General features: G+C 44.2%; 1 protein-coding gene across 5 annotated transcripts in view; it reads left to right on the top strand.

Moving 5' to 3' along the window:
• acacb (acetyl-CoA carboxylase beta) overlaps positions 1-12,945 on the top strand; it is a 222,313-nt gene that overhangs the window by 90,886 nt on the left and 118,482 nt on the right. For all 5 annotated transcript variants that reach the window (XR_011935459.1, XM_072478628.1, XM_072478459.1 and 2 more), the window contains 5 exons: positions 8,628-8,709; positions 9,292-9,437; positions 9,524-9,674; positions 10,489-10,623; positions 11,497-11,643. Coding sequence is in view for 4 of the 5 variants with exons in the window: in XM_072478628.1 (XP_072334729.1) it covers positions 8,628-8,709; positions 9,292-9,437; positions 9,524-9,674; positions 10,489-10,623; positions 11,497-11,643 (661 nt within the window). In the remaining variant the exon portion in view is untranslated. The remainder of the gene's footprint in view (positions 1-8,627; positions 8,710-9,291; positions 9,438-9,523; positions 9,675-10,488; positions 10,624-11,496; positions 11,644-12,945) is intronic.

The raw sequence follows: 12,945 nt of genomic DNA, 5'->3' as shown, positions 1-12,945 counted from the left end.
TACAAGGGGTCACAATTTCAAGGTGAGAGGGGGAAAGTTTAAGGGAGATGTGCGTGGAAAGTTTTTTACGCAGAGGGTGGGGGTGCCTGGAACGCTTTGCCAGCGGAGGTGGTAGAGGCGGGCATGATAGCATCATTTAAGATGCATCTAGACAGATATATGAACGGGTGGGGAACAGAGGGAAGTAGATCCTTGGAAAATAGAAGACAGGTTTAGATAAAGGATATGGATCGGTGCAGGCTGGGAGGGCCTAAGGGCTTGTTCCTGTGCTGTAATTTTCTTTGTTCTTTGTAAGGCAGAGAAGCCATAGTCAAAAATCAAAAAGGGCGACAGTACAAGGTACAGTGACTGAGGGGAGCTCAGTGAATAGGCCCAGGAATACTAAAAGGAATAAAACGGGAAGTAAAAACATAAATGGTAAGCGACGCGGCAGGTTGTTACATGAAGATATGGGTTCAACGACTAAGAAAATTAGGAGAAACGTTAAGAGGAAATATAACTTAGGAGAGGTTACTGATCGAGGTGTTAAAATTCAAACCAGAGGTATAAAAGCCAACATACTTTACCTGAATGCTTGTAGTATTCAGAATAAGGTAAATGAGTTGATGGCGCAAATCATCGTGAATGACTATGATTTAGTGGCCATTACTGAAACATGGTTAAAGGATGGTCACGACTGGGAGTTAAATATCCAAGGGTATCAAACTATTCGGAAGGACAGAGTGGATGGTAAGGGAGGTGGTGTAGCTCTGTTATTTAAGGATGACATCCGGGCAATAGTAAGGGATGGCATCAGTGCTATGGAGGATAAGGTTGAATCCATTTGGGTGGAAATCAGGAATAGTAAGGTGAAAAGGCCACTGATAGGAGTAGTCTATAGGCCACCAAATAGTAACATTATGGTGGGGCAGGCAATAAACAAAGAAATAACTGATGCATGTAGAAATGGTACAGCAGTTATCATGGGGGATTTTAATCTACATGTCGATTGGTTTAACCAGGTCGGTCAAGGCAGCCTTGAGGAGGAGTTTATAGAATGTATCCACGATAGTTTCCCAGAACAGTATGTAATGGAACCTACGAGGGAACAAGCGGTCCTAGATCTGGTCCTGTGTAATGAGACAGGATTGATTCAGGATCTCATAGTTAGGGATCCTCTCGGAAGGAGCGACCACAATATGGTGGAATTTAAAATAAAAATGGAGGGTGAGAAGGTAAAATCAAACACTAGTGTTTTGTGCTTAAACAAAGGAGATTACAATGGGATGAGAGAAGAGCTACCTAAGGTAGACTGGGAGCAAAGACTTCATGGTAAAATAGTTGCGGAACAGTGGAGAACCTTCCAAGCGATTTTTCACAATGCTCAGCAAAGGTTTATACCAACAAAAAGGAAGGACGGTAGAAAGAGGGAAAATCGAACGCGGATATCTAAGGAAATAAGGGAGAGTATCAAATTGAAGGAAAAAGCATACAAAGTGGCAAAGATTAGTGGGAGACTAGAGGACTGGGAAATCTTTAGGGGGCAACAGAAAGCTACTAAAAAAGCTATAAAGAAGAGTAAGATAGATTATGAGAGTAAACTTGCTCAGAATATAAGAACAGATAGTAAAAGTTTCTACAAATATATAAAACAAAAAAGAGTGGCTAAGGTAAATATTTTTCCTATAGAGGTTGAGAAGGGAGATTTAATAATGGGAGATGAGGAAATGGCTGAGGAACTGAACAGGTTTTTTGGGTAGGTCTTCACAGTGGAAGACACAAATAACATGCCAGTGACTGATAGAAATGAGGCTATGACAGGTGAGGACCTTGAGATGATTGTTATCACTAAGAAGATAGTGATGGGCAAGCTAATGGTGCTAAAGGTAGACAGGTCTCCTGGCCCTGCTGGAATGCATCCCAGAGTGCTAAAAGAGATGGCTAGGGAAATTACAAATGCACTAGTGATAATTTACCAAAATTCACTAGACTCTGGGGTGGTCCCGGCGGATTGGAAATTAGCAAACGTGACACCACTGTTTAAAAAAGGAGGTAGGCAGAAAGTGGGTAATTATAGGCCAGTGAGTAGTAGGGAAGATGCTGGAATCTATCATCAAGGAAGAAATAGCGAGGCATCTGGATGGAAATTGTCCTGTTGGGCAGACGCAGCATGGGTTCATAAAGGGCAGGTCGTGCCTAACTAATTTAGTGGAATTTTTTGAGGACATTACCAGAGCGGTAGATAACGGGGAGCCAATGGATGTGATGTATCTGGATTTCCAGAAAGCCTTAGACAAGGTGCCACACAAAAGATTGCTGCATGAGATAAAGATGCATGGCATTAAGGGGAAAGTAGTAGCATGGATAGAGGATTGGTTAATTAATAGAAAGCAAAGAGTGGGGATTAATGGGTGTTTCTCTGGTTGGCAATCAGTAGCTAGTGGTGTACCTCAGGGATCAGTGTTGGTCCCACAATTTACATTGATGATTTGGAGTTGCGGACCAAGGGCAATGTGTCCAAGTTTGCAGACGACACTAAGTGGCAAAGCAAAAAGTGCAGAGGATACCAGAAGTCTGCAGAGGGATTTGGATAGGTTAAGTGAATGGGCTAGGGGCTGGCAGATGGAATACAATGTTGACAAATGTGAGGTTATCCATTTTGGTAGGAATAACAGCAAAAGGGATTATTATTTAAATGATAAAATATTAAAACATGCTGCTGTGCAGAGAGACCTGGGTGTGCTAGTGCATGAGTCGCAAAAAGTTGGTTTACAGGTGCAACAGGTGATTACGAAGGCGAATGGAATTTTGTCCTTCATTGCTAGAGGGATGGAGTTTAAGACTAGGGAGGTTATGCTGCAATTGTATAAGGTGTTAGTGAGGCCACACCTGGAGTATTGTGTTCAGTTTTGGTCTCCTTACCTGAGAAAGGACGTACTGGCGCTGGAGGGTGTGCAGAGGAGATTCACTAGGTTAATCCCAGAGCTGAAGGGGTTGGATTATGAGAAGAGGTTGAGTTGACTGGGACTGTACTCGTTGGAATTTAGAAGGATGATAAAATATTAAAACATGCTGCTGTGCAGAGAGACCTGGGTGTGCTAGTGCATGAGTCGCAAAAAGTTGGTTTACAGGTGCAACAGGTGATTACGAAGGCGAATGGAATTTTGTCCTTCATTGCTAGAGGGATGGAGTTTAAGACTAGGGAGGTTATGCTGCAATTGTATAAGGTGTTAGTGAGGCCACACCTGGAGTATTGTGTTCAGTTTTGGTCTCCTTACCTGAGAAAGGACGTACTGGCGCTGGAGGGTGTGCAGAGGAGATTCACTAGGTTAATCCCAGAGCTGAAGGGGTTGGATTATGAGAAGAGGTTGAGTTGACTGGGACTGTACTCGTTGGAATTTAGAAGGATGAGGGGGATCTTATAGAAACATATAAAATTATGAAGGGAATAGATAGGATAGATGCGGGCAGGTTGTTTCCACTGGCGGGTGAAAGCAGAACTAGGGGGCATAGCCTCAAAATAAGGGGAAGTAGATTTAGGACTGAGTTTAGGAGGAATTTTTTCACCCAAAGGGTTGTGAATCTATGGAATTCCTTGCCCAGTGAAGCAGTTGAGGCTCCTTCATAAATGTTTTTAAGATAAAGATAGATAGTTTTTTGAAGAATAAAGGGATTAAGGGTTATGGTGTTCGGGTCGGAAAGTGGAGCTGAGTCCACAAAAGATCAGCCATGATCTCATTGAATGGCGGAGCAGGCTCGATGGCCTACTCCTGCTCCTAGTTCTTATGTTCTTATGTAAAGCTAAGTGGGTAGGTCACTGGAAAGTGCATGTATAGTATTTTGGAAATATCATTCAATTTAATTCAGGATAGTAACATCCTGGGGAAGAATTCTTCAATTGAACATATTCTGTGAGCATTGTTAATAATTCTAAAGAATGAGATGCATTGGAGTAAAAGCAAATCCAATCACCTCAGTTGAAGTGTGATATTTGTTTTGCTTTCAATTGACCCTCTTTCTATTGCTAGGCAATCTTTGGAAATGTCTTTGTTTTTACATAAAGCTGTCTAGCAACATAATGTTTATTTGTGTCACAAGTATGCTTACATTAATACTGCAATGAAGTTACTGTGAAAGTCCCCTAGTCGTCACACTCCGGCGCCTGTTCGGGTACACAGAGGGAGAATTCAGAATGTCCAAATTACCTAACAAGCACGACTTTCAGGACTTGTGGGAGGAAACCGGAGCACCCGGAGGAAACGCACGCAGACACGGGGAGAACGTGCAGACTCCGCACAGTGACCCAAACCAGGAATCGAACCCAGGTCCCTGACGCTGTGAAGCAACAGTGCTAACCACTGTGCCGCCTCATTTATATTGCTCACCCAGCAATATTTAGATGTTTTTACAATTGCTTTGCTTAATGTGGTTATGCATGTTGTGAGAATGAGGCAGTCTAATTATTATTGAAAGAAACAGAGTATTTTTTTAAATAAGAACTTGGGAATCTGAACATTATCTCTTTCTACTGGCAGTTTAGCTCAGTTGCTGGCACTCTCGTCCCTGAATCAGAAGGTTCTGACTTCAAGTCTCACTCCAGGACATGAGGACAAAAGGCTCCAGTGCAGTACTGAGGAGGTGCTGTCTTTCAAATGAAACTTTAAACCAAGGCCTCATCTGCTCTCTGAGGTGGATGGAATAGGTCTCTCAACACCATTTCGAAGGAAAGCAAGATAGTTATTCTCTGTGTCCTCGCAGTATTTATCCCTCAATCAACACCGCAAAAACAGATTATCTGATCATTATCGCATTTTTTTTTGTGTGGGAGCTTGCAGTGCGCATATTGTTTGATGTGGTTCCTACAGCAATGACTAAACTTCAAAAGTACTTAATTGGATGTAAAATACTTTGAGACGTCCTATGGTTGTGGAAGGTGTGATAGAAATCACCTTTTTGAGGATCAGGGTCTCAAACCTGAGAACTAAGATCATGGTTTACTGGGAAGCTGACATCCCTGCACTCCTATATGCTTTGGAGACTTGGACAACTGACAGCAGGCCTCCTAAAGCTCTGAAGAAGTACCACCAACAGTGCCTTTGCAAGATCTTCCAAATTCAGTGGAAATAAAGGTGGTCCAATAGTAGTGTCCTCTCCCAAGTTAACTTGTCCAGGACTGAGAGGCTATCACTCAAAACCTGCTCCACTGGGTGGGACATACCATTCGTATAGCTGACACCAGATTGCCAAAGCAACTGCTCTACTCAGAGCTTGGTCGTGATTCGAAACTCGCAGGAGAACAGCAGGAGAACAGCGGAAGTTCTTTAGGAGTGTCCTGAAAACATTCCTGAAAAGGCCAAACATTCCTGTCGACTCGTGGGAGATCCTGGCTTGTGACGGTCCAAAATGTAGAAGGCTCCGAATGCATTGAGGGACTCCATCAGGAACATGCAGATGCAAAGTCAATGTGTCAGAGGAAGTTTACTAAGCTCCAAAAAACCCTATTCTACCCAACCGTTCAAGCACAGCTGCTCCACAACTCTTTGCCGCAGAAGGCTGTGGAGGCCAAATCATTGAGTGTCTTTAAGACAGAGATAGATAGGATTTTGATCAATAAGGGGATCAGGGGTTATGGGGAGAAGGCAGGAAAATGAGGATGAGAAAAATATCAGCCATGATTGAATGGTGGAGCAGACTCGATGGGCCGAGTGGCCTAATTCTGCTCCTATATCTTATGGTTTTATGTGTCAGAGTCTGCAGGTTGCTCATTTTATCTATTGGCCATTTCGGAGCCCACCAAACTGGATTCTAAACAAGTCGTCCTCAATCCCAAAAGAATGCCCAAGGGAGAGAGATAAAAATGCACAAGTCTGTTGTGGATACTAGTAGTCTCTGATAGAGGTGCTGTACTAACCGGCCAAAACCAAAGTTGATGCATCATTTCAGACCAATATCAAGTTCCTTTTAGAATAATAGAGTCATACCCCTAACCCAGCTCGAATGCATAAGGTTCAGGGTTAGCCACTGTTACCGCTGTGGTACTGTGATGAATGTAGAAATTGAAATGTATTATATTTTATATTTATGGCAGTAATGGTATTTAAAATCCTAGTTTAAAATACATACAGGCAGTATGTCTGCTAAAGTTGGAATTAAAGAGCCATAAAAGGGGAGGTAATGATTGATTCCAACTGCATACTTGGTTACAGATAAAGGACTAATGGAATCGTGTTTTGGTTGCTAGAAATTCCCTGGAGTGCAGATAATTTATGAAGGCGTGTTGTTTAGTCTTAGCTAAGCAGGCCATGGAAGTTAGTGATGATGTAATTAACGGGAGGAGCCAGATCTGTCTGTTATTTTGCAGTCTGTTAAAGGATTTTAAGTTGAACAGCGGTTTTGGAAAATGTTGTTCGGTTGAGCAGAAGTGTACTGGATCTGCACTTGAAAGGATTTCTCTCTAAAAGTATCAAAGACCGCAAGTAAGCCTATTCTGTTAACCTAATTTTTATGCAGCATTGAACTATATTGGGTTGCTTAATTGGAATTTGTGGCTGATGTAGATAGTAAGTTCAAGTTTTTCCTTTTATTCAAGAACTGTTTTTTTAAAAATATATATTTTATTCAAGATTTTTTGGCCAAACATAACAGTACATAGTGTTTCTTTTAAACAACAATAAAGCAATATAAATAACAGTGGCCAGTTTTAAACAAATAAATAAATAATATATAAACAGAAACAAAAACAAAACTAAATGGCAACTGCCTTGTCAAAAATAGATACTCTCCAAAGATACAATCCAACAGTCCAATATACATTACCTATAACAAATGTCTATACATATACAATAACATCCCTGAGAATCCATCCGGTTCCTCCCGCCGCCCCCCCCCCCCCCACCCCATCCCCCCTGGGTTGCTGCTGTTGTCTTCTTCTTTTCCATTCCCTCTATCTTTCTGTGAGGTAGTCGACGAACAGTTGCCACCGCCTGGTGAACCTTGAGCCGAACCCCTTAATACGAACTTAATCCGTTCTAACTTTATAAACCCTGCCATGTCGTTTATCCAGGTCTCCACACCCGGGGGCTTGGCTTCCTTCCACATAAGCAATATCCTGCGCCAGGCTACTAGGGACGCAAAGGCCAAAACATCAGCCTCTCTCGCCTCCTGTACTCCCGGCTCTTCTGCAACCCCGAATATAGCCAACCCCCAGCTTGGTTCGACCCGGACCCCCACCACCTTCGAAAGCACCTTTGCCACCCCCACCCAGAACCCCTGTAGTGCCGGGCATGACCAGAACATGTGGGTGTGATTTGCTGGGCTTCTCGAGCATCTCGCACACCTATCCTCTACCCCAAAAAATTTACTGAGCCGTGCTCCAGTCATATGCGCCCTGTGTAACACCTTAAATTGTATCAGGCTTAGCCTGGCACACGAGGACGATGAGTTTACCCTACGTAGGGCATCAGCCCACAGCCCCTCCTCAATCTCCTCCCCCAGCTCTTCTTCCCATTTCCCTTTCAGCTCATCTACCATGATCTCCCCCTCGTCCCTCATTTCCCTATATATGTCCGACACCTTACCATCCTCCACCCATGTCTCTGAGATCACTCTATCCTGCACCTCCTGCGTCGGGAGCTGCGGGAATTCCCTCACCTGTTGCCTCGCAAAAGCCCTCAGTTGCATATACCGAAATGCATTCCCTTGGGGTTATTCAAGAACTGTTTAACTGATAATTGTAAAGCTATCTCTTTGATGTTAATGTGACTAATTCTGAGGCCCCTATCTAACCCGATTGACGTTGGATAGCGTTGTGTTTCTTGGTGCTGCGAGTTCTGAGAAACATGCGGCTAAACGCGCTCACTTAGAGACTTTTTTCCCATTTAGTTAAATCGCGCCCGCTGTCTGTTGCCACTCAGCTGGTGAAGAGTCAGATGTGCTATCTGTTGATTAGTGGCAAAGTTACTTGGCTGGGCTGAAGTGCAGCCGTGCCACCAACTTGGCAAAGGGAGGCAAACTGCTTCCTAACCTCCATCATTTAGTGCTTGGTCTCAGACTGGTACAGTAATATAAAAGCAAAATACTGCGCATGCTGGAAATCTAAAATAAAAACAGAAAATACTGGATAAGCTCATATGGACTCGAAATGTTAACCCCATCCACTGATGCAGCCAGACCTGCTGAGTTCATCCAGCATTTTCTATTTTTATTGATGCACAGTAACAACTAGGCATGAATTGCCTATGGTTTTCCCCTCCATCAGAAACGGTGTATAGTGTTGGGTGAGCAGTGAAGGGATAACGTTCATTTTTTAAAAGTGTTTGATCGCTGGTACATTCTAGGTCTCTGGAATCAAAGAAGGAGATAAATCTGCCTCAAGTCCTTGATTCTTTATCTGCATCAAGACGCTTTAACTACTTTGAGAGTCAATCAATATTTGGATCTGTACTTGATGAAGATAAGATTCTGTCAAACTGCACCTTTGAAAAGCCGAGCTTTCTGCACTCCTGAGAATCCTGTCTGCTTAGTCTTTCTCTGGCCTTTCAGGGAAGAAAGAAATGAGGAAACATATTACCAACAGCATGTTACTTTAATTCGAAGAACCTGTTTTCTTTAAAAAGCATGTAACTTTTTTTTCCTTCCCTGATCTACAGAGGTCAGGTTCTCCCGGCAAGCAGCCTGTTAAATACAGTGGATGCCCAGCTTATTTGTGAAGAAACAAAATATTCCCTGCAGGTAAGCATGTTACTGCACATCCCCCCCCCCCCCCCTCCATTTGATTTCCCTTCATTGTTCTCCCTTTACTGATGTCAATAGTTGCTTATTTATGATTTCTAGTTCAAAGGGCAATTGTGATTGGGTTGATTGTTGAGCCTGACTGCAGGAGGCAGATGAATTCCCCGTTGTTTAAATGTAACAGCCTTTGACTCCGTTCTGGAGTAAAGGCAGTTTTTATGTGGCCCGGTGGGAACTGAGCTACAAGTGTGAAAACAAACATGATGCAGGACCTTTGCCATAGTCAGAAAAGAGGCTTCACCCTTCGATCTTAGAATGTGTTTGAATGCAGCTCCCTGAGGTGAGCAGTTTGCAAACTTTACCAAAATACCTCAATTTCACCATTTTTACCGTACCTGATCACTATTCATTTTTGGACTTGATAAAAGGTGGACAGGCTACCAGGATAACTATTCCCTTTAATTGTAACTAAGCCTTCATATTTACATTCCCCCCCTACTACTGGTAGTTAGTCACTAAATTTGAAACAATTCCATTTGTTGCTGCATGAAGTTTGTTCTTATTTTCAAATCCAATGTGCAGGTGGCCCGTCAGTCACTGACCCTCTATGTTGTTATTATGAACAATTCGCACATTGAGATCGATGTTCACCGGCTAAGTGATGGAGGCCTCTTATTGTCCTATGATGGCAACAGTTACACCACATACATGAAAGAGGAGATAGACAAGTAAGAAGTTCCCTGCCATTCTACAAGAATTGTCATATTGTTTGATGTTTTGCGTTCCTGTTCACTTAAACAATTTGCATCGCCAGGTATCTGATCACTATTGGCAACAAAACTTGTATGTTTGAGAAAGAGAAGGACCCCACTGTGCTGAGGTCTCCCTCTGCTGGCAAGCTGCTGCAGTACCTTGTTGAAGATGGAGACCACGTCTTTTCAAGACATTGCTATGCAGAGATTGAGGTGCGTAGGCTTTGCTACAGTGTATTCTTCCTCCAAAAAGATTTAAGTACATATTGGGGAACTATTGGGCGTCGACTCTTTAGTGCCTCACGTGGCAACTATTCCTACCCTCACCTGATGGTTTAGCACAGGGCTAAATCACTGGCTTTGAAAGCAGACTAAGGCAGGCCAGCGGCACAGTTCAATTCCCGTAACAGCCTCCCCGAACAAGCGCCGGAATGTGGCGACTAGGGGCTTTTCACAGTAACTTCATTGAAGCCTACTTGTGACAATAAGCGATTTTCATTTTTTTCATTCATATACACACTTTCAGCCAAGAGTGCTGGGCAGAAATGAGCACGAACCCCAGCAATGTGTACCCTTTTCTGATTCAAGTGAACCAGCTGCCTACCCTAGTTGATGTGTGCTAATCCAGTAACGCTAAACATGGTTATTTGTATCGCTGACCTGTTAAGGAAATTATACATTGGGTGCATTTAACACAGGCTGAAGCTCACCCCCATGCCCCACGTTTAACCTTGGGTAAATTCCACACCATTTCCAACATTTTGTAAGTGCTGCAGTTTTTCTGTACAATCCTTACTTGCAAATTTTTGCTCGAGGAGAATTTTAGTGCGACTACCAGTTAATTGTGTTTGAAGTAATTTATAAATGACTTGCAGTTTTGAGGTTTTGCCACTTCTCATTGGCGAGAAGCCTTTGTGTGGGGGTAAAAAGTAGAGAATCCCTTTTTTAAAAAAAAGACAAAATTGTAAATGTTTCAGCACAAAGCCATGAAGCCTTGTGAAATCTGGCTTGACTTGCCTCCGCACAGGTGATGAAGATGGTGATGGCTTTAGCTGTTGAGGAGTCGGGATGTGTGCATTATTTAAAGAGACCAGGTGCCTGCCTGGAGCAAGGCTGCGTAATAGCTAAAATGGAATTAGATGATCCCAAGAAACTTCATACAGTAAGTTCTCTTCCATCTGCATAGGCAGGTGTCCTGCCAGTGAATTACCTTGTTTATGCCTTTAATTCATAGCTAAAAACTTACCTGATAAAGTTTCATCCTTTATTTTTAAACACAGAAATGTAAAGCTAGAGAAAACAGTTTGGTGGGAAATGACGCAGTTTCATCCCATCGGCCTGCCTTTGTTTTTTTGGAAAGTTTAGTTGGACTATTGTCTTGCCTTCCTAGCAGGAAAAAAGGCTATGGTTGGTTGTTAGTTGGTTGGTTGACTGGGAGGGGGTGGGTGTTGCGGGTCGGGAAAGTTCGGGGGTGGGTGTTGCGGGTAGGGAAAGTTGTTCCTACTCAAAACGTTTTTGTGGGCGGGATTTACTGAGCAATCGGCCACGTGTTTTTCTGCGGCGGAGGCAGCCCGCTAGCGGGACTTTCTGGCCCTGCCAATGTCAACAGGATTTCCTGTTGACTGCACCCCTTGTCGCCGGGAAATCCGTGGGCCGTCAGTGGGACCGGAATATTCCGCCGGCGTGAACAGCCGGTAAATTCTGGCCTATTGCATTGAATTAAAAGCTTATTTTATCTGACTAAAAAAATTTCTATCACAAATGGCTGTGCCAATTTGCCATCTTACACTTTCCCCTTAACTATTCTGCCACCTCTTTCCTTATCCTTGCTTTGGTGACATCATTGACGGGAAGGGCTCACCTATGTTTCAGTGCTGTCGCACAACAAATCTGGGCAGTCGATGGAGTGACCTGAACCCCAGAAAGAAAACCCACACCGATAGCAAACGACATGGAGCTCCCACTTTTCTAACTGTAAAAATTGTTTAAAAGTGTTAAGAAGTGCATCATTGCCCTTCTGGATCTCGTTTTGTAGGCCCACTTGCACACGGGAACCTTTGTGCCGCAGCAGTCGCTAGCCATTATTGGCGAGAAGCTCCATCAAATCTTTCACAGTGTGCTAGAGAACCTGGTCAATGTCATGAACGGTTACTGCTTGCCTGAGCCCTACTTCAGCAGTAAGGTAAGTGGTAGAATTAGAACTTGCAACCCTTCTTCTTGTTATCAGTTTTGACAACCATGCACTGGAAGAATTGGACCATGTTTTTTTCCTAAAGTGCTTTTCAGGTACATATAGGTTTGCCTTAACTGTACCAAACAGTTACTTAGCTCCCATGTTTGGATTTATCTTTTCCCCATTATGCCTCTGCCAAAAGTATGTGCATGATTTTTTTGCACTGTAGATTTTTTCCATAATCACGTATGGTGTGGACAATCAAAGCACACAGAATAATCTGAATCTTGGAATCCAAGGTTCCAATTAAGGAGGAAAAATCAAATGGCAAGGCACTTATCCACCCTGGGATATTAACTGCTACCTTCAAGAGCAATATAGAATGGTAACACCTGGAATCAGTGGCACAGTGGTTAACACTGCAGTCTACGGCGTTGAGGAACCGGGTTCGAATCCCGGCCCTGGGTGACTGTCCGTGTGGAGTTTGCACATTCTCCCCGTGTCTGTGTAGGTTTTACCCCACAACCCAAAGTTGTGCAGGTTAGGTGGATTGGCCACGCTAAATAATAATAATAATTGCTTAGGGGCTGTTTAGCACAGGGCTAGATCGCTGGCTTTGAAAGCAGACCAAGGCAGCCAGCAGCACAGTTCAATTCCCGTACCAGCCTCCCCGAACAGGCGCCGGAATGTGGCGACTAGGGGCTTTTCACAGTAACTTCATTTGAAGCCTACTTGTGACAATAAGCGATTTTCATTTCATTTCATTATTGTCACAAGTAGGCTTCAATGAAGTTACTGTGAAAAGCCCCTAGTCGCCACATTCCGGTGCCTGTTCGGGGAGGCCGGTACGGGAATGGAACCCGCGCTGCTGGCCTTGTTCTGCATTACAAGCCAGCTTTAACCCACTGTGCTAAACCAGCCCGTTAATTGGAAAAAAAGATAATCGGGTACTCTAAAAAAATTTTTTAAATAACACCTGGGGCGAGATTCTCCGACCCCCCGCTGGGTCGGAGAATCGCCGGGGGCTGGCGTGAATCCCGCCCCCGCTGGTTGCCGAAGTCTCCGGCACCAGAGACTCGGCGGGGGCGGGAATCGCGGCGCGCCGGTTGGCGGGCCCCCCCGCTCGATTCTACGGCCCGGATGGGCCGAAGTCCCGCCGCTAAAATGCCTGTCCCGCCGGCGTAAATTAAACCACCTACCTTACCGGCGAGACAAGGCGGCGCGGGCGGGCTCCGGGGTCCTGGGGGGGGCGCGGGGCGATCTGGCCCCGGGGGGGTGTCCCCACGGTGGCCTGGCATGCGATCGGGGCCC

Source organism: Scyliorhinus torazame, chromosome 1, assembly GCF_047496885.1.
Source record: "Scyliorhinus torazame isolate Kashiwa2021f chromosome 1, sScyTor2.1, whole genome shotgun sequence".
In the NCBI taxonomy this organism is placed as follows: Eukaryota; Metazoa; Chordata; class Chondrichthyes; order Carcharhiniformes; family Scyliorhinidae; genus Scyliorhinus; species Scyliorhinus torazame.
Note: the sequence above shows the minus strand (reverse complement) of the source record. Positions and strands in the feature narration are given on the sequence as shown.